Below are 24,604 nucleotides of genomic sequence, written 5' to 3' on the forward strand. Positions count from 1 at the left end.
ATTTATATTAAAAAAAAAAATCCCCCCAAATTATATATATAAAGCGCAACCTGAGAAAAAAATGGAAAAAAAATGTATTTTCCTAATTTTGTTTTTAAGAAAATGCATGGGAATAACATAGATGTAACAGTTCTACAGAGATTAAATATCACACAGGCACAGCCTACACCCAAGTCTCTGAAACTCCAAACTTACCAACCCCCCCTCAAAAGTTTCCTTCTAAATACACAATTACAAATTCCCTTTCCTTAGCACCCCCCATCGAAGGAAAAAAAAAAACAATAAAAACCTCAACAAGGACAACAGAAAAAAAATACATTCCTTTTGATATGTTCTCGAGAAGAGAGAGAGAAAAGCGACGGTCGATACAGGAACCACGGATTTCGTTAGAGGGGAGGAAAAAAAAAATAGTCCAAGCGTATAATGCCTGTGACTAAGCTTGGTTTCTTTATTAAAATATAGCAACGTAAATAAAGTTACGATCTCATGTCTTTAAAAAAAATTTAAAAAACAACAATGTGTTGTAATACCACTATTTTATTTGGAAAAAAAAAAAAATATTTGGCATTTTCTCTGCTTGCTCCTGAATTGTTTTAGGCCCTGAGATTTGATTTTCTTCTTGGGACTCCGAGGTGGCTTTAAACCCAAGTTTCACGTTCACTCTCTTAGTAGCCCTAGCAAAGTTCCAACCTTTAAAGCTTAGATCTGCCAAACCGAAGCTCAGCTCGGCTTCTTTTTTTCCTTTAAATTTTGTTCCAATTACGACTGGCTTTTTTTTTTTTTTTCTCATGAACTTTAATTAAACAAATCGGTCACAAAACCGTGGAAACTCTTAGCTGCGTGTCCATTAATGATACCAGACCCTGTAGCACAGGTACGCCCCGGCCGTCAGGACAGTGAACAGGCAGAGGTTTACTACAAAGGACTTCCATTCCGGACTCTGGTCGTTCTCCTCCGCTTTGTCGGGATTCGTCTTGGCTTCTGTGTCGGGCGAGGAGGAGGTTTGATCTCCGGTGGCTCTTTTTCTAATTTCAGTGTCTTGACGGGGGCTGAAATTAAAGAACGGTGGAAGGTAAGCCAAGCGAGAAACTCTTCTGCTCTCCTGTATTAATTATCCTGAAGAAGCCGGCGTGCTGGAGGGCCAGGAGAAGACCATGGCTATTCTGACATCTAGTGTTCGCTTTGGGGTACTGCACTTATTACTAGAAAAACACTTTTATTCCGGTTTTTCGGCATGCAAAGTGGATTGTTAAGGAGGTTTCCCGCCGTATCCAAGGCTTTCTAAAGTAGCATGAAGCATGTTCTGGATTTCTACTTCCTAGATTAAGGAGAACTGGAGATCTTAGTGGCCAATCTGGGTAAAGCCACACAGAGGCAGCCCTGGTTGTAGCGGGGCATCAAGGAACTCAAATATCTTGAGCTTTCTGGTGTTTTCTTCCAAAAATCTCAATCAACCAGCCCTCCAAGATGCAGGAGGTAGAAGCACAGAAGAAGCTACAGCAGCGGGATCAGAAAAGTGCCCATAAAACGACAACTAAACAAGATATTCTCCCTAATAAGAGTATTGCATCGTCTGGATCCGAATAGCAGAACCAGCGCATGCTCAGAGAATGTAAATACCTTTCATGCGGCCGTGGGGGTGGGGCTGGAATTCGGCCGGCGGGTAGGCTCTCTTCCACCTCGCAAACCGCTCTCCTGATCACTTCTTCTACCACCTGCTTTGGGAAGAATTCGTTCTGCTCGTGCATTTTCCCGTTGTGCGTTTCGGTGGTCCGTTTTGGAGGCCGGGGGGGAGGCGGTGTGTGTTCAGGAGGTGGATCCAGGTCTTCATTAGACAGCTCCTTCCACTGCTCCTGAAGCACGGGGAGAAAAAAACAAAACGAGTGTTAAAAGAACATCATGGAGTTTCCAGGGGCAATCGGCTAGAGGACATCTCATAATCCCGAGACAGCAGAATTGCTAATAATTCACAGTTAATTTCCTTACATTCCTACTTATTAATTATTATTTGCCAGATCAGAAATTATTTTGCATTACCAACCGGGCGCGATGATCGTAAAAGGGTGGCGGAGTAATGAGACTCCCTCGAAATCATTCTAACAAAATGTTTATGTCAACGAAAATGGATCTTTGGGAGCCCAGGGGACGGGGTCATCTTGTTATAAAGCCTCAGGTCACGACGTATATTGCATACATATATTACGTACATATCTTACAGACAGCCGTATTTATCCTGGCTTTGCGGGTACAAAGGGTTAAGTTGTCCAGTTTGATAAAGTCCGCCATAACTTTTTACAGTAAGATCACCCAGGAACGCCCGCAGTTATTCCCGGGTATTTCTCTGCTGGATGCACCAACCTGCACCGAAGAGTCCCCCATTATGAACTTTGCCCCTTCGATGACAGCCAGGTAGGAGAAGCGGAGCTGGTCGGCTGTCTGTATGAGGCCCATTCGGTATTTCCGCATTTCCAAGAGCACTTGCTTGATGTCCACCGAGGAAGGATCTTTCCGTTTATCCATCTATGTACCAAAGAAAATGAACGTGATAAGACCACCATGACGTGTGCACTGGCCCTTTACCGTGTTAACCGTGTCCACGTGTGACCCGCCTCTCCGCTGATTGCCGGACCGCCTTTAATCTCAGGGTAGGGTGTGGCTTTTAGCTCCGCCCACTGCTCATCACAGCCCTGCCTTTAATAGACCTCTATTTATTCTCTCCTTAATGGCAACCCCTACCCTGTGCACAGCAACCCATCCCCCCCAATGCCCCCCCCATCTACCATAAAACGACCTGGAGGGGGCGCTCCGGGTTTCCCTGGACTAACAGCATCTCGCAAAACCGTGAAGTCTAAGGAATATGAGTGGACAGAATAAGAGCCCTCAATGCCTTATTACCCCCCCCACCTGTAAACACCGCAAAATACTTCAGCAATTCGATGAGCAACATTTATTCAAACTAAGCCAAATCTGCAAATTGCAGTAGAATATAATATAATTTCTTTTAATTAGAATGGTCATATATATATATATATATATATATATATATATATATATATATATATATATACACACAATAATATAATATATATATATTATATATTACAAAAAAAAGAAGAATGCAAATTAAGGATCACGGTAAACACCTCAGCAAAAAAAAAAATGCCCATCACACAGACCTGAACAAATATGATGTGATCTTTTGGTATGACCCAAATAAATCATGACGGTATACCCAATACCCCTCTGTACTTCCATAGCATTTTAGGGACTTTATAATCATGCCGATTCTACCGAAAACAACCCCCCCCCACAAAAATGTAACACACTGGTTGTCGGGATATAGACGGGATGCATACTTACCAGGAGCAAGCAGGTATCGACCAGACAGAAGGTGCCGGATCGGCCGATGCCAGCGCTGCAGTGCACCACGATGGGCCCGTGCTCTGGGTTCAGCGAGCCCGACTCTCGCACTTTAAACAGGAAGTTTAGGAATGACGCCGGCGACTCCGGGACCCCAAAATCGGGCCAAGTGGTGTAATGAAAGTGCAATATTTCCCTTGTTTCTTGCGTCTGCAAAACAATTTGGTTTAGGTTAATTTATCACAAGCAGACCGAATAATAATAATAAAAAAAAAAACAGAAAAAAAGACGGGAAAAAATGTTATATGCCCTGAAACGAGGATCGATAAAATATGCAGCCAACCTACTTACACTGAGATTCTCCAGCTCCAGCTGCCGGATTGTGTAATACGATTTGATGTCTTCTGATATCACAGTTAACTTTAAGTCTGTATCCTCGAAGACCTTGGAGTTTTCATCTTTCTTTGGCCAGTATTGCGCACACTTGATCTGTGGAAATAGAATATTTTTTTTTTTATTGTGCAGCAGTTTCAATGAACGAGAAGAGATGACCGGCCAGGGTATTTAATGAACATAATATCACCCATTTAAGAAATGCTCATCTAGCGAACCCCTCGATTAATATTAAAGTAACCACCGGGAATATCTATTTATCAAACGGAACTGCAGCTTTAATTAAGGTTTTTCTTAATGAACCCACAAAAACACAATTCATTAGAATCTGCTTCTCAGATGGCGCCTTTAACATGGGTGTGAACTATATGAAGAGCGATTAAGTCCGGCGACATATCTGTACGGCATCCACCTGAGAGACACATTTGGGGCCCTGAAAAGTTATGCGACGTCCATAAGAAGAATCGATCCTCTGAAAGCGAACAGATTCAACGAGCGGGGATTACAGGTCCCCGGCGAACACTTACTGATCCCTTTTCGATGACTCTGTTGAGCATGACGACCCCTCTGCTCTTCTGTTCCCAAACCATTTCCCAGAAATGACCGCAGGTATTCGGCAGGGGTCCCTGTAAAGTAAAAAATACACAATATAGCATTTATCAGCTAAAAATGACAGCAACACATCGAGATACCCCAGTTATAGTACGGGATACGGACCCGAATTGGGGATCAGCTTATTATTTTTAATCACATTTTCTAACAGACAGCCGTTACGGACTCTTCAGCTGAAGTACTCAAAGCGATGGAGGGAGGCGACCCGCCGGGTGCCCGCTATGCCCAACGAAAGCCGATCCTCACACCAGGCTGGAATATTCTAAAAAGAGCCTTAAAATGTTCCGATCGTCGACAGCGGCTTTATTTTTGTTGATTCGGACACTTATTTTTGTACTTTCACGCTAAAATATAGGGTGGCAACCGGTGGAGCCAACTTAACCACGTGTGATCTACACAAAGCCGAGCCGGGTCAGATCAAAGGGCCAACGGAAGTCGCGGCTCATAAAGGCCAACTCCCGGGCAGCGAAGGCGAAGGCATCGCGATTAACGCCTCTCGCATTCATCCTTCTTTTAAAGGCACGCTGCTTTAAAAACGAAGACCTCTGCAGTCGCGTCTCGGAAAACAATCTTTCGAGCCGCCCGGGTTTCAAGCGGTTCAGACAATACTGCTTATTAAACACCGTTTAGTAGACTTGTGCATCGGGAAGCCGAAAACGAGGAGGGACCCCAAACAAAAACGAAGCAGAGAGCTCCGAACTTCGTCCATTTGCTCAAGTCTACTACATAGCCAAGTATGAATAAAATCTGAACAAGAAAAAAAAAAAAAACATCTTGGATCTCCTCGTCAGCTGTTACATTCTGACTCCTTCACATCATGAGTAACTGAATGAGGAGGAATAATCATGTAGCCGTTGCTGCTGCTCTTATAGTATATACAGAAGGTGGGTCTCTGGTACATAAATGTTAAGTGGGTGACGCTCGACATTCTATACACAACACTCCACAGCCTATTCCTGAACGAGCTCTGCGGACGTCGGCCGGATCAGGGGACACAGCCGGCTCTTGCATGTTAACTGGTGGAACCCTACACCTTCACGGAGCTAAAGATGGCAAAGCGAGCGTCAACAGGAGAGGATCTCATCGACATTCTTTGTGTTACTCTTAGAAGTAGCCGTTGGCATCGAGAAGAACGTCGTGGGTTTATTAGAGAACTTGAAAGACCTCTCACGGTTCCCTGAGGAAAACAAGGTCCTTTTAACTACTTAACGGCGCGTTCCTCTCCTCCGGCTCGGCTGTCCGCGCGGGCCTGATCTCCACTAACCTGTGTGAGGATGTAGCTTCTCTGAGCCTCTTCTATCTTGATCAGGCTGGCGTTGATATAGTCATTGTCGTCTCTGTGCAGTTTTATTCGGCTGTGGTCAACTAGACAGGGAAGACTCTGGTCAGTTACAAGTCGATAACGCCAAGATGCTGAGAATGTGACAAAGAAAGCCCTCGCCCAACGATAATCCCTGCCGGACGGGCCTGTTACCTGGCCAATGACCTGGCCTGCACTCCTTCGCCACCACGGAAAATGGGGGACATAACAATAAGCACTATTAAAGATCAAATATAGGGTTTTTTCTTATTTTACTGTGAGGGTGGTGGATAAGTGGAACAGCCTCCCAGCAGTGAGGGGAGTTAAACACGCATGGGATAGACATATGGCTCGGGAATCTAAGACGAGAAGTCTTAACAGCCGGACAGCTTGCAGTCTACATGAGCCAAACGGGTCTGACCCGCCGCCAGATTCTATTTCTTGTAAATAATAATAATAATAAATAATAATAATAATAATAATAAAATACTTACAGGGACTGACGTCTCGGTAGCGGTTGCGGTTTTTGTTATCAGGCAGTCTTGCCACTTTGCATGGAAAGTCGCTGGCTTCATGTCGGATTTCCTGCAAGAGGGAGAAAGGAAGCATTTCAAGTCTCCGGCACCGTCCGGGACGAAGGACAGACCATATAACGCGAGCCAGCCGGCCACCTCCCCCCCCATCCGCCTCGCTCGCTACTTCAAGTGTTTGACTTGGCAACCGTGACTTTATGTTACTGGATCTGCCAGATCGGCTTCGGAAACAATATCAAGAAAAAAAAACTGAAAAAAAAAAAGTTATTTTGAGGAACAAGTCTGTATTTTTTTTTTCCTAGGAGGAAAAAGTTTAAAACTCTCCGGGGTAATATGGATTTTACCAAGTAAGACATTGTAGGAAAGCAGTAATGTATTTCAGGCACATGATTAAAACACACATTTTACTGGATTCTGATGCACAAAAAAAAAAAAAAAAAAAAAGGGGGGGAAACCGAAACATTAAAGATGAGGTCGTGGTATTAGTTGGTGATGATGTAACGAAACGCAAACTTCCTGTGTTAATCCTCGCAGACAGAACTATCTTCCCAATTCCTCTTTTTTACTCTAAATCTGCATTTTTATTATAATTTTTTTTGTAACGTTGCCGCCTGTGTTTTCACCCAACCCTGACCAATCCCTGGGGGATGAAATTTGTGCAGAAATTGGTAATTTAGATGTTGGAGACCTCCAAAGCGGGGGGGTTTGACAGCATAAGACAAGAGGGGGGGGGCGGTCCTACAGGCTCTCTCGCACCTCAGCCACGCAGTCCTGTTTTCCGTTGCCTGCATTTTTTCACAGAATCTGATCCGTTTCTACCATTCGGGCCAATATTTATACAGAAAAAGCAAGTTGTCAGAGCTGAAGAGTTCATCCACAGCAGCTTCGGGGCAAAGGAGTTTTGGGGAAACGCAGCGAGGGCTTTCCTCTTGGGGGGGGGGGCTTCATGGTCATTAATGCAAATTGTTACTGCTATGGAATAGTTTCTGAGATTAACGTGTTGGAGACGCTGAATTATAATTATATACACGGTCCGGGAAAACATCACTAAGGTCTACGATTCAGAGAGAAAGCGCTAGGTGCCCAACCCAGTGCCATGAAGGCTCATCAATGATCTGGTGGACGAATACAAACGCCCTGCACAACACAAGGCAAAATATCCAAGCGCCTATTTTCTACATAACGGCTCCTTTCAGCCGTCCGTTCAAACCTTCATACACTAAACGTTCTGATACGCAGCGCTGTACCGAACGGGCTGTGAGACAGGAGCCGGCAGGCGAGTCGCAACCTGCACTGGAAACAATGTCTGGAAGGAGAGGAATGTAAGGGATGCAATCACAACAACAACAGGTACGAGAGCGCGAGCGAGAGAGTGAGAGTGAGTATGGTGGAAGACGGATCTCAAAGCAGAAGACACCAAGATTAACCCATAAATATCTATACAACCCCAGAGCGATTTAGTAGGTATGAGAGGGATTGGAAGTGTCTGTCACGCATGTATTTTGATCTGTACACACAGAAGCAGGCATTCCGTGAAGCACAATGTATTCCGCCGTTTTCCAGAGCAGCATTTTAGGGGCGCAACCTAAGCCCAGCCAACATTTTTGTTTATGGGGCAGCGGTGTTTGGGACTAGGTGTGCCTAGAAAATACATCCGATCCCATGTATAGCTGCTGAAAGTCAGCCTGGCACAATGTATAGATCAAACCGGCAGGTGGAATATGCCCGACAGGGTACTGTCAGATTCTGAGCGCTTCTTAGCATAGTTTTGGTATAGGCCAGCGCATTCTCTCTTTCTGTAACGTTCCTTGTGACTACAGTCGTGAGTTCTAGTCCAAGAGAGTTCTAGGTATTCAACGGGCCGCTCTGCATCACCAAACCGACTCCAAGACCCAACTCAGAAGCTCAACATGAGAAAGACTCACTGAAACCAACTTGGACTTCTGATCTAGAATAACGAGGCAGCGGGAAATTGGGAAACTATTCGCATCGGCAATTAGCAACCCCAGGTCAGGCAGGACCGCTGCCAGGACACAGATGCAGCATTTTATCGAGATCCTTTCCCGCGAATGGTCTGCAGGAGAGCAAACCCGCCGTGATATGGCACTTAGAAGACAGCTGGACGCTGTAAAGTAAGAACCTCGATTTGCGTGGCAGAGCTTTCCAGGAAACAGAAATAGAATAAATTCCTCGGCAGCGGTGACCGCGTCCACACAGGTTTATTTATAATACAAACATTAACTTTAGCCCTCGCAAACTCGCCCCTTTCACGGTAAAGATTAGCGGGACCTGCTATATAACAGCGTGTTCTCACAGAGCATAACAGAGAACATTCTGCTAGTTAAATTACAAATTAACCTCACGCTGGTGAATCCATTACTGGGGTTTAACCTGAAATCTACGCACATTCGCGGGGTTATGGAACACAGGACACTATTTCTTGAACAGTTTGAAGGACTATGGACAATACGCTGCTATACTTTGCAACTTGGAGACTCACAGAACCTCGTAGGCCGTCTCTGATAACTGGGAGGACTGAGTTAGGCTCCACCCACCTGATTCTTTCCCCACCAATCAGGGGATAGTACTGCCCATAAGTAGAGGGGGGGCTAAACAGTCGAAGCAGATGATTTTTTACTGTGGCAGCTTACAAAAAGATGCAAAATCCAATAAACTTTCCAGACCTTGGAGGTAATATAATATAAAATATAAAATAAAATATATAATATATTATAATATAATATATAATATTATTCGACAGACAGAAAAAGGGGGAAAATAGTGGTCCTCAGCTCCATGGACCATGACCAAGGAGGCAAAAAGCAGGATCGCAAAGGGAAAAATAAAATATAAAATAAAGATTAAAATAAATAAAGAGATATTACATCGCACACTTTTAAAAAGGAAAAAAAAAGTAATAAACAATAATGATATTAATGGTGGTTTCCCTTCGAGTCATCTCAGTGAGCAGTTACTGGAAATTGGCACTAAACCACAATAAGAATATTTCTCAGTATTATATAAAGAAGGCGAAGAACGATTATTTTACAATTCCAGGAAAGAAGATCTAGCGCCTAGATTAGCATCTATAAAAAGGACGCTCTTATCACAGCCTGTTCTTACAGATGCACTTTGTGAAGTCAGCACAACAAAACATGATCTATACATATATATATATATATATATATATTTATCGGTCTATATCTATCTATCTATCTATATATATCAAGGATGGCTGAAGAGGACCTTGCGATACAGCAAACAATTCTAAGGACACTTATAAGACCTTGTAAAAAGACAAGTCTTAAGGTCCGGAAATCTTTAATATTCATACAAAAGAGGAAATATACGGGATTTCTTAGAAAAATAGCGGGAAAGAGAAAGGAAAAAAAATACACTGATATTTAAAAGGAAAGCTGGATTCTCATTGGCTTGGTATTGTATCCAATAGGATAAAAATAAAATAAAAATTCTTATGGTCGCCGACCAGGGTACACATATTAATAAAATAATGGAGGAAAACCACAACGTATTCTTGTAATTTTGAGCTATTTAAATTGTTTCTCTCCTTGATTGGGGTGGGATAATTATGCCTATTCTAAAGTACATGAAGCTGAAAGGGACAGCCCAAGGTTGCCTATTCCAACAGAAAAAGTGCATATTGAAGTACTTTTAGGAGAAGCTGCAGCTCCAGAGACGCAGTGGAACGTCCCTCTCTGTGGTTCTGTTGTGTGTGCACCACTGATTGGTTCCTTTAAGCAGCCAATCGGTAGAAGGAAAGGGAACCCAAAAGAAATAAATGGGATCACTTAGAGCATAGGAAACCCTGGCAACTCACATTCAGAACTCGAGGATAATCTACATATTCTCTTTAATCGCTCAAAACATTAAAGACGAACCAAAGCCTTCCGTGTAGAGGATGCCGGGGACGCCTTCTAATAAAGACCGGCTGCATCTAACGGGTAAGAATTAAGCGTTTAGTGCCAGCGGCGACCGTTATTACAGAAAAGTCTTGCAAATGGCAATTTAATTTGGAAGAGAATTTCCATGGAAATCGTGCGTATTCGCTTTTAGCAAGAGAATATTACGCATCAGACACAACCCACTGAAAGGAAAGGAGAAATGGTGGTGTGTGTCTGCGTTGGTGTGTGTGTCTGCGTTGGTGTGTGTGTGTCTGCGTTGGTGTGTGTGTCAGTGTCTGCGTTGGTGTGTGTGTCAGTGTCTGCGTTGGTGTGTCAGTGTCTGCGTTGGTGTGTGTCTGTGTTGGTGTGTGTGTCGGTGTGTCTGTGTGTCTGTGTATGTTTACTTCACATTCTTTAGCGTGTAGCGCACACACTCTCCGGCTACAGGGAACATCATACGAGCTCAAACCAGCTTTTCTCATATCGGACGATCCCCGGCGTTTGTGAGTTTTTGGCTTAAAGGTGAATTCAAAGCACCTTGCAGCAGGAGCGAGCCTGCCAACCCCCGCCAACCGCTGCCAACCACCGCCAACCAACGCGTTCACAAAAGAAGCAGTGGTAATGGACTTTATTTGCGTCAGCGTCATGTATGTGTGGATTAACGGTACGACAGATACAACAGGCTGAGCGTTGCCGACAGGGCAGGGCCCTCATCGAGCGGGAACACCTACTAGCCACGGTCGGGCGATCTTAAGGTTAATCATTTAAAGGGACAGAGATCGTCCCACGCTGCGCAGACCCCACGGCCGTTCCTTCACGCGAAGCTACGGCTTCCCTTTAGTGCACGTTAAGAGCGAGAAGGAGGGGGCATTTAAATAAATTGCTTCCATTGCAAGTGGAATTATACGGTTAAAAGACAAAGGGGGGGTAAAAAGGGGCAGAGAACGCCGGTATTTAAACGAGAGCGCGGCATTTGTTTCAGAGAAAAGGTAAAGCAAACAGGTGCGGCCTTTATGGACTAAACGGGTCTCTGCGTGTAAAGACGCAACAAGAGAGACCTTTAAAAGAAACGGAACGAGCAGCTAGCGAGAACGTATTTAACCCCACGCGGGACATGAAAAGGAAAACTTTCCCTTTAATTAGCGAGCGGGGGTGGAATTCACGGCGTTAAAGAAATCGTACATTACGGTAGCGGGACTGAGAACCGCTGTACGGTGACCGGCCGAGCAGAGAACGTTCCAGTAACATTAAAAATAGAGATTTAACGACAAATGCGTAGTAAAGAAGTTTTATCTGCTAAAGGTATTTAAGAGGTTAAAGCTAAACCCAGCATTAGAAGCACCGGTCCCAGCGCAGATCGATTGCCCAAATTCACCCCAGAAACCGGTCTTCTGAAACTAGTATTGAAGTTATAAAGTATATACCGTATTGGCCCGAATATAGGCCGCACTTTTTTCCCCCCACTTTAAGTCTTTAAAGTGGGGGTGCGGCCTATATTCGGGGTCTAGCGCCCGACGCTCGGGACATGCAGTCCCGGGCGCCGGGCAGGCAGCGGGGTTAGGATACAGATCCCCCGCAGCGGTGCAGGGGACCTGCATCCTACTCCCCGATACGCTCAGACAGCCACCCCTGCCGGCACTTCCCACGGGGGGGGGGGGAGTACCGGCACGGGAGGTTGTCTAAGCGCATCGCACGGACGTTCACCGGCAGCGGCGATGCACCGTTGCCGGTGAACATCCGCACGATGCATTTTAAGCCCCCCGACTTACCAGAGCAGACTCCCGGGTGTCTTGCAGGGCCGGCGGAAGACATCTACGCAATACAACTTCCGGTGCCGGCACTTCCGCTGAGTGCCGGCACCGGGAGTTGTATACACGATGTGCATAGATGTCCCCCTCTGGCCCCTTAAGACACCCGGGAGTCTACTCTGGTAAGTTGGGGGGGGGGGAGGACAGAGTGGCAGCATATCGAGGGGGAGGACAGAGTGGCAGCATATCGAGGGGGGGAGAGGACAGAGTGGCAGCATATCTCGGGGGGGGGCAGAGTGGCAGCATATCTCGGGGGGGGGCAGAGTGGCAGCATATCTCGGGGGAGGAGAGGACAGAGTGGCAGCATATCTCGGGGGGGGCAGAGTTGCAGCATATCTCGGGGAGGGAGGACAGTGGCAGCATATCTCGGCGGGGGGGGACAGAGTGGCAGCATATCTCGGGGGAGAAGAGGACAGAGTGGCAGCATATCTCGGGGGGGGCAGAGTTGCAGCATATCTCGGGGAGGGAGGACAGTGGCAGCATATCTCGGGGAGGGAGGACAGTGGCAGCATATCTCGGGGAGGGAGGACAGTGGCAGCATATCTCGGGCGGGGGGAGGACAGAGTGGCAGCATATCTCGGCGGGGGGGGACAGAGTGGCAGCATGTTTTTTTGGTGCTTTTTTAAAGAAAAAAACTTTTTCTCTAAAAAAGCACCAAACTTTTAGGGTGCGGCCTATATACGGGGGCGGCCTATATCCGAGCCAATACGGTACATACAGACACTGTTTATAAATATAGAAAAATAATAAACAATAATATTTCACACACGTTTTATTATTATTATTTATTTAAATTTTGAAGAATGATGCTCATTGAAGGACTTCCCGGAGGTAGAAGCTGCAGCCCTGCAGCCACCCTGCCAGAGACGTGTAGAGCTTGGTTTGACATGTTTGTTTCTTTTGCTGAAAGCTTTAGGACCCCCAGTGCCCCCCCCCCCGACACCCCAAAGCTGCACCCATAAGTATGAAGTCAGCTTGGCCCAGGTCTGAAAGCCACAACGGTCTCCCTTAAAGACATACAAAGCCCCGCTCTGAATAATCCAGCCAAGAAGAGGGAATAACCGCCATGCAGCCAGCGCTTTGCGACTCGTACAAACGATCGGTTACATCAAAGGGTTAATTTCCAAATTCAGGAGCTGAAATTTTAAAAAGGAGAATATATACTCCCCAGCGCTGTACGCAGCAATATATGATATGTAATATGTCAAGTCATGTGACATTTTGGGTGAGTTTCCTGGCTCACCACACTGAGCAGATGCTTTATGGCAATGCTAATGAAGTCCGTTCCTCCATAGACTTTCGTTAGTCAGAGAGTCCGGCTGCTCAGGTTTCGGGTTGGATCCTGCCGGCAATCTTAGGGCCGGGGTCACATAAAAGTAACAGGATTTGGGACAATATGATGGATCAGCGAGCATGCGCCACCAGGAACCTCGTGTGTGGACCCCCGGACTCGTCGCTAGACATTTTATCACTCGCCACCGGGAATGCAGATTTACAGGGGTCTGACTCAGTTCCTTGCCCGGGTAGGAGACATTAGGCGGCCCTCGGGGGGTCTGTTTATAGCCATTGCCCTAGCTGGGCAGACAGCCGCGATTTGGGGCCGGCGAGGTCACATTTATATCCTGAGGAAACGGGTGGAGGGACGCGGTCCTGCGGAGGAAGGGAGATGCGTCTGGGAAACCGGGACTAGGGCTGGGAACTCGGGGAAGAGCACAGACATCTGATGAAGTGTACTTTATCAGGTCTTACAGAGCGTGTGTGATACATATACATATTACATACACATATTACATACACATTACATACATGTTACATATCACCGACCGCAGGGCTAGGGCCTGTTACAGAAGCCGGGAACACACAAAGCCCATAAGACATGAACCCAAAGCAGCACCATCTTTAATGATAAAGGAGGTCCGGAGCAAGATCCCCCCAGGGGGTCCGCTACATACAGCCCGGCTGTGACTCTCCATCGAGCATGCTGCGCATGCACAAGACAACGTCCCACGGGTAGAAGAGGGCCCGGGGGCTAAGTACTTGGCACTGCGGCGGTCGCGATGGGTCCTTAAGGAAAGTCCGATGCCTCGGCCAGCAGCCCCTTTTTCCCCGGTGCGAATGACCGCCCAGGGTGACTGCTGGTCACGATTATCGGTAACGCATGCCGGGAAAATACAGATGTAAGCTTGACCTCAGATGGCTCCGCGTGGCACAGAAGGGGTTAAGGATATCCCACATATGCACTCAGACCTGCACGTGACTTCTATTTGCCCAGCCAGCCTTATGACACGGAGGGACTGTATAGGAAACTCGGGAAAGCGAGCAATTACAAGTTACAAGTAAGTAGGGCTGCAACTAACGATTATTTTAATAATCGATTAATCGGCCGATTATTTTTTCGATTAATCGATTAATCGGATAAAAAAAACAATATGCAAATTTTTCGTTTATTTAAAAGAATTTAATGAACTGGATGTTAAAAAACAACTTAAAATTTACATTAACATTCTTATTTTGTTATGATGTAATAAAAAACAATATTTTCAAAGTACAAGAACCCAAACACAATATTTATGAAACAAAATAACCCCAAACATTCTGAAAAGAGGTGGACTATTACTGTTCAAGAAACTTTGCCCCAGCACTTTGCACTTTGCACCCAGCACTTTGCACCCAGCACTTTGCACCCAGCCCTGGCACTTTGCACCCAGCACTTTGCCCCCAGCACTTTGCCCCAGCCCTGGCACTTTGCATCCAGCACTTTGCACCCAGCATTCAGCACTTTGCACCAGCACTTTGCACCCAGCCCTGGCACTTTGCACCCAGCACTTTGTACCCAGCACTCAGCACCCAGCACTTTGCCCCAGCCCTGGCACTTTGCATCCAGCACTTTGCACCCAGCACTTTGCACCCAGCACTTTGCACTTTGCACCCAGCACTCAGCACTTTGCGCCCAGCACTTTGCCCCAGCCCTGGCACTTTGCACCCAGCACTTTGCACCCAGCACTGGCACTTTGCACCCAGCACTTTGCACTGTGCCCCTGCACCCAGTCTCCAACTCTGCCCTGCACCCAGCCCTGCCCCCACATTCTGCCCTGCCCCCACACTCACACTCTGCCCTGCACCCACTCTGCCCTGCACCCACTCTGCCCTGCACCCACACTCACACCCTGCCCTGCATCCCCACCCCCACTCTGCCCTGCACCCAGTCTCCCACTCTGCTCTGCACCCACACTCACACCCTGCATCCCCACCCCCACTCTGCCCTGCACCCAGTCTCCTGCCCTGCACCCCCCACCCCCACTCTGCCCTGCACCCCCACCCCCACTCTGCCCTGCACCCCCACCCCCACTCTGCCCTGCACCCACACTCACACCCTGCCCTGCATCCCCTGAAACCCCACTCCCACCCCGCCGTGGACCCCCACCCCCGCGAATCGCTCTGTGCGAATGGAGCCACTCGCACAGAGCGAACCGGAACGCGTCACATCCGTCACGTAGCTAGAAGAAGGCGGAGACTGCAGAGCGTGTAGCAGAAGCGGGGAACGCTCGCGGAGGTAAGTAAAAGGAGCCGAGTGCTCCAACAACGAATTGATCACTCGATTAATCGATAACGGAAATCGTTATCGATGATTTCCGTTATCGATTATTATCGATTTTATCGATTCGTTGTTTCAGCTCTACAAGTAAGTAGAGAGTAATTCACCGGTCTGGGCTTCTTACTACACACCGGCTCGTAATCCCCCCCCCCCCCCCGACTTCCCACAGATTGTGTTACGAGCCACACGGCTTCCCAAACACTCAATACACGGAGAGCGACACGCGGTTTATTACTTGATCACGACGGGCCAAGGTGGGCCGGTGTCCCCCGGGCAGGGGCCGAGCAGAGACAGATTTAATCGTATTGATTTATCAAAGCGTCGCACAGGGCGGACGTCTTGCAGGAGAGACTCGGCGGGATTTCATCAGGCAGTTACAGGGACAGGCGAGTGGGGGATCGCTGTGACCTTCTCGCGCACCATAGGAGACTAAATGTTTCCTCTCACCTGCGGACAGCTGGAAAGCGTTATGTCTCCAGGAATAACCCTGTCCTGGGGTAGCTTCCAGCTGCCTTACAAAGAAAGCACGTTGGGGCGAAACAAACAGCTGTGCTTCATTAACACTTTGAGCACCAGGTGGCCGGCACACCGCCTGCCAACGCATCGGCCACCAATCGGCTATCATATTGTTACAGCGTGAAAGCAGAACCCTTTAGTTCCCTCATCGCTCCCTGCTGTAAAGTCTCAGACCTTAATCAGTTGCATGTTTAATCCCCTCGCTCTACCACTTCTGCTGGGATGCTGCTTCACATATCTACTACTTTCTCAGTAAAGTAAACCGTCCTTACATTCCATCTAAGCCTCCGACGCTCTAGTTTTAGATCACGGCCCCTCGTCCTAACCTTTCATCCTTCTTGTTAGCGTCCCTCTTCTCCCCTTCCAGTTAAGATTATTTAGCCCCCCCCCAGTGTTACGAGGCGGGGGCGAAGCTTTTCCACGAACAGCCTGCAGGCCCCAGGAGCGACCCCGCCGTGACGCCGCGCTGGAAGCACAGGCGGCGAGGGGGCACTGCCAGATTCCGAAAAGGGCAAGCGGATTCTTAGAAACGGCTTTCGGGGAAACGGCAGCAGCTCGGATTCGCGCTAAAATTATCAAGGGCACTAAAAAGCGAGGTGTTAGCGGGATCACAGGAGAGCAGGGAGCTATTAACACGGACGAGCAAACACAAAGCCAGGAGCGGCCGAGGGCAGCCAGTCACTTGGTTACCCGGCCATTTAAATTTATTTATTATTATTATTAGTCATCACATGCATTCTAGCTGGGTCCAATGCACTAAGCTCTTTTCATATAGCCTTTGGTAAACAATAGAATGGCTCAGTCGCGATCACCCAGAGGGACTTTCTGACTAATGCAAGTCAATGGAGGAAAGGACTTCGTTAGGTGAAACAGGACTTTGTAGGACTTGCCCCAGTGTGGTGTTTGAGCGGGCAAAGTCCCCCAAAATACCCCACAGCTGCCGGCCTGCAGCGGCGACCCACCGGACGCCAATCAAAATGAAATGCTAAATGGCGTTAAAGTACAGAGAATCGTATTTACCGCTCACCCAAACGCGGCAATCGCTCGGGACTTCCCCTCGGAGGAGGAAGTAGACGTCTTGTGCAAGCATCCCAAAAAACGGAAGCGACGAATACATTTACTGCAGGGACCCCCGAACTCTGCTTCACAACCTAACGGGGTCCGAGACGAACCCACTACAGGGGCAGCCGTACTATCTCCAATATATATACACACACACACACTGTTATATTGGGGAATCCAGAGCTGTACACTGGAGGCCCACATGAGATCCCACACCAGGGCATTTCCTGAGAGAGTAGTAGATACATGGAGTGGACCACCACCAAAGTGGTAGAGGGTAATACAGTGAGGGGATTAAACATGCATGGGATAGGCATACGGCTCCTGAATCTAAGACGGGACCAACGACTGATTAAGGTTTGAGTCTTTACAGGAAAACGGGCGACTAGACGGGTGGAGCGGTTCTTCTCCGGCCCGTTTCTGTATTAAGTAACCGGGAACTTATTTCCAGTGAGAGTTTTCTGTATTGTACTGTTTGCTTGGTGGGTTAAGGACGTTTTTATTGTACATGTTACAGGGTAGCTCCGCTGTCGGTTAGAGCAGCGCCGGGGCTCGGGAAATGGACCGCGTCCAAGCGGCCAGCGCCAGAGCCGAGCGGCGGATTCCGCACACGTTTGGTTTTAGCAAGTTCAATTCTCCTCGGGGAGAAAAAAAATAAATAAATCAGGCAGCGAGATCGGGGTAATTTGATCTTCACTCGGTTGGAGAACGCGGCGCGGCGGCCAGAAGGGAAACCAAGAGCTGCTTCTGAGAAACGGGTTATTTGCCTTAAAAAAAAAAAAACACAGCAGTGCATGATGTGACATCTTCGAGTGTTAAATCAGGGGCCGGGAGGGCCGGCTCTCAGACAGGGCCCGGGGCGTCACTTAAGAAATGCAGGTACCTACCAACACGGCGGTCGGGGGCCCAAACTCTACCGGGGTTGGGCCAGCCCCGCGACTACCTTCCGCGCAGGCACAGAGGAACACAGTCACAGCTTTGCCTCTGGTTTCCTCCCGGCCGGGGGATGAGGCAAGGTGATGCCCGCCGCCGGGACAGGTTAATGCGTACGGGCAGCGCAGGAGCGCACGTCCTCCGTCTTACGGCCCTTTAAACAGGACGCCTCTTGATGGTTTATTACGGACGGCCTGCGCTTCCGGCGGTTTGTTTCGGGAGTCGCTGTGCCACCGAAAAGCTTCCTACGGGGTAACGGCGCAGGAGATATATATTCCGAGGACGCCAAGAAAACGCGCAGATACTGAAAGAGGAGAGGAGCAGACAACAAAAAGTTAAAGGTCCGGTTGCTATGTTGTTAACCCACGGGATGCCAGCCGAGTGCATAACAACGCGTCCCATTTGTCAGCAAACGCCATGCTGCGTCCCACCGCCATCTTCTGCTGGTATCCTACCCCCTCTCCGCGGCCCTTTGCACCCCCTCTCTGCGGCCCTTTACCCCCTCCCCGCGGCCCTTGACTTCTGTAACCGGCTCTTAAAAAAGAATCAATCTGCCGTTTCCTTCTCTATTCCCCGGAACGTCCTTCGCTGACTCGCAAAGTACTCGGAAGGCTCCGTACCAACGAGACCTCGACCCCGCGAGCGCTCCAGCTGCACCAAGTTTGGAGAATAAAAACTCTACATAATACATAGAATCTACTGGGGTGGAAAAAGAAAAATGACCACCAAACGCGATCAGTGAAAGGAACCTCCCCGGGAAATCGTTCCCAAGCCGATGACCCCCCCACTTTTTTTTTTTGGAGCAAAGTTCAGATTCTTTTCTCAAGTACGATGAGAAGCCCCCTCCCCAGAGAACAGATGGTTCCTTCCTGCAAACACATTATTATTTAAATAGCGCCATCATATTCCGTAGTGCTGTACAATCCCGCAGAATCCCACCGGTTTTTTTTTTTTACCCACCCCAGCTCCTAGGCCTGTAGATGTAATCATCCCTAAAACAGCTCTAGCCGTCTTGCCCATGTCAGTCCGGCTCGTTTAGGGGGTTCCTGGGCGTCTGAGACCCCCATTCCCACCACTGATCGCCTGCCTCAAGCAGCCAGCCAAGGGAATGAAGCTGCAGCTTCACCTAAAGCAAGTCACTTTTTTTTTTTAAAGGGTTAAAGAATGCTTTTTAAAGCATTAGAAATCCGTATTCGCCGTCGGCCAGGCTGCCGGGACACAGAAGTAACCCTTTAATTCCGGCTACTTTATTACGTAACCGCGGCTTCTTCGGAATTTTTTTTTTCATTTAGCGGCTCTCAGGCATTTTCGCCTCCGGCAGAGAGACGGAGTTATTATTCGCAACATTTCTGAGGACGGAACGCACTTCGGTGCCCCGGGACACCTGACAGAGCCGACACGAGATCGTGAATTTCCACCCCGACGCAGACGAAGCCCCCGCGTTCCATTTAAAACACGCAGAACTTTAGAACGCTGCGGGAACACGCGACGAGATCATTTATAAACGAATCAAACATAGAAATAAATCTAATTATCCCTCCGTGACCCACACGGGCCTTAAAATCCAAAGTTAGAGATATTTTAGGGTTTTTTCTCCCCGTGGTACAGGAAACGACGAGCGGCGGCCGCCCACCGGATAAACGCCGCGCATCTTCTTCTCTGGCGTATTGTATACCCCGTCAGTAATTGCTTCCTCTTCAGAGTGCAGAAGTGAAACCGAATGTGGGAAGTGGTACAAAAACGGAATAAAATACATAAAAAAGAAGCCCTGCGATGGCTGCACAACACAAAAGGATTAAAAAAATACATTATTAGATAAGGGGAAGCAAAAAAAATGAAGAATATTTATAAAAAGTACAAGAAAAGACACGGCGGTCAATGAAAACAGCCCAGACTCACAAGACACAGAGGGGGCGAAAGCGGGTGCTGGCTGTGCATTCTGGGAGTTGTAGTCCAACCATGGCAGAGGTTATTCTAGCCAACCTGACGCATAGAAATTGCACCCCTTTAAATAGAACGTCAGTGCGGTAAACAGGGCACTGCGGTTTTCATTTCAATTTGGGGCTTATTTACTAAAGTGTGCGTTTCGGTGGGATCAGGTGACAACAAACACTACAGCAACTTTGCCCCCTATCAGACTGGCTACTAACCTCTACATACATTAGCCCGGCCGAGCATTTAACTATAAGAGAGTCACAGGGTTTGGCCCTTCCCCATGTATAGTTAATGCAGGAAGAGGGGATACACAAAACCGTATACCATTGGTAATAGAGGGATTTGTATGGCACTACCCTATTCCATAGCCATGTACAACGAAAGCATAAAACAGTAGAGGAACAGACCTTTAATGCGTCCCTGTAATATGAAATGGATTAACCCATTGTACAGTGCTGCAGAATATGACGGCGCTATATATTAAACAATAATAATAATGCCTTGGAATAAAGAATAAAACATGGACTGCGATGAATCGCTCTATGTATTTATATTACAGGGCTGGAGGGCCCCTTTAACAGCATGCGCGATGCTTAGGGCCGCTGCAGAGCATCTCAAAGGCTTATCTCCATAAGCAATCAGGCCGATGCTACATATTAGGGTGAGCCAGACCACAAGGTTACCCGACACATTCCGCTAGCGACGGCAAAAGGGTTAAAAAAAGCTTTTCCGCTGCAAAATGTGAATTCCGGACTGAATAATTATTGAGTTCCGCCTTCGGAGAAACGGCCAGATCTCGTTAATCCATATATTCCGCGCAGGAAAAGCGTAAGCAGGTCTTAAACGGCACAGGGGCCGCACGAGCTTCTCCCCTCTTAAATAGCTTCCCGTGGTGCGGACGGTTTGAAGACGAGGCGATTGCTCGCAGCGGCACCAGCCGGTTAAACACTTTGGGTTCGTTTTCATGGCGTTAGAGTCCAGGAATGATTGTTTGATGTGTATATTAAAAGGCAAATGACTGGAACTGCCCCCCGACGCTGTACCATACAGAAGAGATTCCAGATGAGGATTACTGGGTGCATAAAAGCCTTGGGGGCTCGTCAAATAAATAGATTTGGACCGACCACTTCCCCCCGGCAATCAGCCGGACACGTTACTGGAACACGGCGACGGGATGACGTTCCCAGAATCCTAATGAACCAAAAGCCGTCATCTCCCACCAACAGAACCCTTCGGCCGGAGACGGACCGCCGTTAGAGCACCAAACACACGGGCTACCCGCGAGAATAAGTGGTTTCCGGATCATACCCCGGAACCGGTTCAAACGGCAGCCATGCAGAGCGCTCCCAGAGCGCCAGCTCTTCATCCAAGAACACAAAGCATAGATCCCTGCGCTGTATCCGGCTCCAGACACGAGCGCCGATCATTCGATGCCAAGAGACTGGCGAGAAAACACTCAAGGGAGCGCTCTCTGCATCCACATGGGGGGGGGGTTCAGAGACCCCACTCTTATATACACCGGCCGGGGGTACGTGTGATACAGAGCAGGAGATGCAAACAGCTGGGAGGGGAAACCTATAGAGCAGGGGTGTCCAAGCTGTGGCCCTCCAGCTGCTGCAGGACTACATCTCCCATCCTCCTCAGCCAGCCCCTTAGCTGAAAGAGCATTGTGGGAGATGTAGTCCTGCAGCAGCTGGGGGGCCGCAGCTTGGACACTCCTGCTATAGAGTATTGTGATAAATCCCTCTGTGCTTTTGCATGCCAAAGAAACATTAACCAAATAGAGACACTCAAGTATCTGAAGCGTTATCCCGATTATGACAGCCCATCCGTCCCACTCACGAGCCGCTTTTTGGGACAGAGGTAGAGCTCAGGTGGGTGCGGCCCCCAAACTGCATACGGCGCACGCACAGCAGAGTAGTCCGAGCGAGGCACAAGTTGGGAGGCAGGGCACGGTGGCAATTTTATCTATAGATTGCTTATGTAAATTCTACCTGCCTGGCACCGCAGGAGCTCCACACGCGGCGCGATGCAAGCCCCCCCCCAACGCAGCGCTCTGGATTCCCCCCGTCGGAAAGCAAAGCAAGCTGCCGGGAATTTACAGCAAAAGAATCGATTTCCCAGAGGACTACCTCGTAAGCCGGGAGGCAGATCAATGCCAGAAGCCCGACTTCCAATCCCCAGCACGATAGCCGCACGTTGTAAACGCATTCGGTACGGAAGCGCTCGCCGGTGCGGAAAAAGAAAGTTACTTCTAAGGGGTAAAAGATGCCGATTATTCCATTCGCGGGACGGCGGCCGCTCTCCAAGCTTTGGGATTTCACGCTTAATTCAGAAAACAAGAGCCCATGTAAGGTGCAAAGAACTGCCGACCGTGTATTCTGGCGGATCTGGTGGGCATTGAAGGAACAGTGAGAACTGTTTTCTTTACCGAGAGGGTAGTAGATAAGTGGAACAGACTCCCAGCAGAGGTATTAGAGATTAATACAGTGAATGAATGTAAAACATGCATGGGATACAGCTCCTAAATCTAAGATGAGAACCAACAGACTAGACGGGGGCCGAAAGGATCTGATCGGCATATTCTCTATCATTGCTGAAGAGGGGATCCTTCAACCAAAGAAGGTGGTAACTGTTCACCTGTATCTTTAATAAATACAAAAAAAACAAACAAACAATGGGAAGACGTCATCACTGCAGTGAAAATGTATAAATATAAATATTATTCTGACACAGAGAACGAGGGGGGGCGAAGACACGTGAACAGCGAGGAGCTTCGAGGAAACCCCAGAAGACGTTCAGACCCCGGAGAGCGCGATGAATGGAGACCTACGACCAGCGGATGATAAAATGCCAGAACAACAACACGGGGGGCCCTGGCGCGTCACACGGGGGGCCCTGGCGCGTCACACGGGGGGCCCTGGCGCGTCACACGGGGGGCCCTGGCGCGTCACAGAATAATAGACACTAGCCGCGTCCACAAAGTTTGCTCTCGTGGTGTAAAAGTCCATTCTATTTTGACTTTTTGTTCGATCTGTTGGCCCGGTCTTGGTGGCGTCTCATAACACCCCGGACCACGTCCTCACACCCTATGTCCCACTGCGTCTCGCCAACCTCCGGCACCGGGGGACTGTCAGCCGCACACCAAGGTACGCAGTAAGTAAAGGTGCTTTTACGTTGACGCGGGGGCCATGGTTGGGTACCGGCTTCCAGGACTCCGACCAGCTAGAGGACCTCTGAGGTTCTTCTAACGCCCAACTCCATGCATAAAATACCCAGAGGCTTCATTGCACATACATGTAGCACGGTGACAAACATCTGCCTACACAGTAAAATAACGCACTATATAGACTGCCAATAACCGGCACGTCTCTGACGCCACCGCTTAACACTTCCGACACCTCCGGGTTGATTGTAAGCTCACGAGAACAGGTCCCACCTCAACCGATTGTAACACTGCTGCTCCCTGTATATAATGCGAATGCGTATTGATATATGTGAGCTGCATATTATTTTATGCACGGTACAGGTCTGATGGGTGCCATGGAGTAGTTCTATATAAAGCGACTCCGGATTCATATAAAAACGTGACCGCTCTAGAACAGAGACACAGGAAGCGCGTCTTTTTGGCACATACCAGCTGTGAAACATACATGTGCTATCGCAGGCCTGTGCGCATACAACACGTCCAAACACAGACGGAACGTATAGATCGCACACGGCTTTAAACACCTCGGCAGCGAAATAATCGGAAAGTATTAAAGCTTTCTCCGAACACACAGAAAACAGGACCGGCTCCTCCGGCAGCGCTTAACGTGTTCCCGGTGCCGCTCGCACATAATGCCCGTACCGAGAACAAGACTTCTCACCGCCGGCACACAGCTAATAACAGCTAATAACGCATAGATAATACATTCCTTCCCATAACCGCCCGTCCTCAACGCTTATTTATTACTTCCAGGAACATTTTATATAATGGATACATTATAAATGGAGACATTAACACAGCGGCATCCTAAAAACAGACAGACTGAATAAGAATATGCAACAACATCACTAAATATAATATATATATATATATATATATATATATAAATAAAACAACACACACTATATGCATAACACACACATATATATGTGTGTGTGTGTTATGCATATAGTGTGTGTTTATGTATGTAAATAATGTAGAGAGACTACACACACACACTATATACATAAATATAAACACATTATATACGAGATATATATATATACATACACACATACAGACACAGCATTACTTACTGACAGCTGCCCCCATTACAGTGACAGCCCGGTGACCGAGCTCTGTGCAGCGAGACCGGCAGCTTTTACAGGGTTAGACCGTTATGGAAGCAGACAATTCATTACGAGATGTGCCCTGAGATGCAGTCCAGGAGGGCCCTCATTTGCCATGTGACAGGAGCTCTGGGTGAATGAACACAGCGCGGGGTCCCAGTGCTCCCGGCGGGGCCCGCTTACCTGATAGATGGAGCCCCAGCTGTTGTTCCTGTCCGCCTCCTGAAACTCCTTCTCGATATCCATGGCTGTCCAGCTTTCTCTCCGGGTCTCCGGCCTCTTCCAGCAACTCTACCCCCTCCCGCTGCCTGACACAACTGCACGCAGCCGGAAGCGCG

General features: G+C 48.2%; 1 protein-coding gene across 1 annotated transcript; it reads right to left on the bottom strand.

The window, feature by feature from the left end:
- Positions 1-519: 519 nt before the first annotated feature.
- PTPN1 (protein tyrosine phosphatase non-receptor type 1) lies at positions 520-24,604 on the bottom strand. The gene is made up of 9 exons (XM_053453491.1): positions 24,450-24,604; positions 6,160-6,250; positions 5,630-5,730; positions 4,281-4,379; positions 3,712-3,849; positions 3,361-3,570; positions 2,359-2,520; positions 1,621-1,853; positions 520-1,049 (listed from the first exon to the last, which is right to left on the bottom strand). The coding sequence occupies exons 1-9, from the start codon at positions 24,510-24,512 to the stop codon at positions 848-850; spliced, it is 1,299 nt and encodes a 432-aa protein (XP_053309466.1). The 5' UTR covers positions 24,513-24,604; the 3' UTR covers positions 520-847.

Source organism: Spea bombifrons, chromosome 13, assembly GCF_027358695.1.
Source record: "Spea bombifrons isolate aSpeBom1 chromosome 13, aSpeBom1.2.pri, whole genome shotgun sequence".
In the NCBI taxonomy this organism is placed as follows: Eukaryota; Metazoa; Chordata; class Amphibia; order Anura; family Pelobatidae; genus Spea; species Spea bombifrons.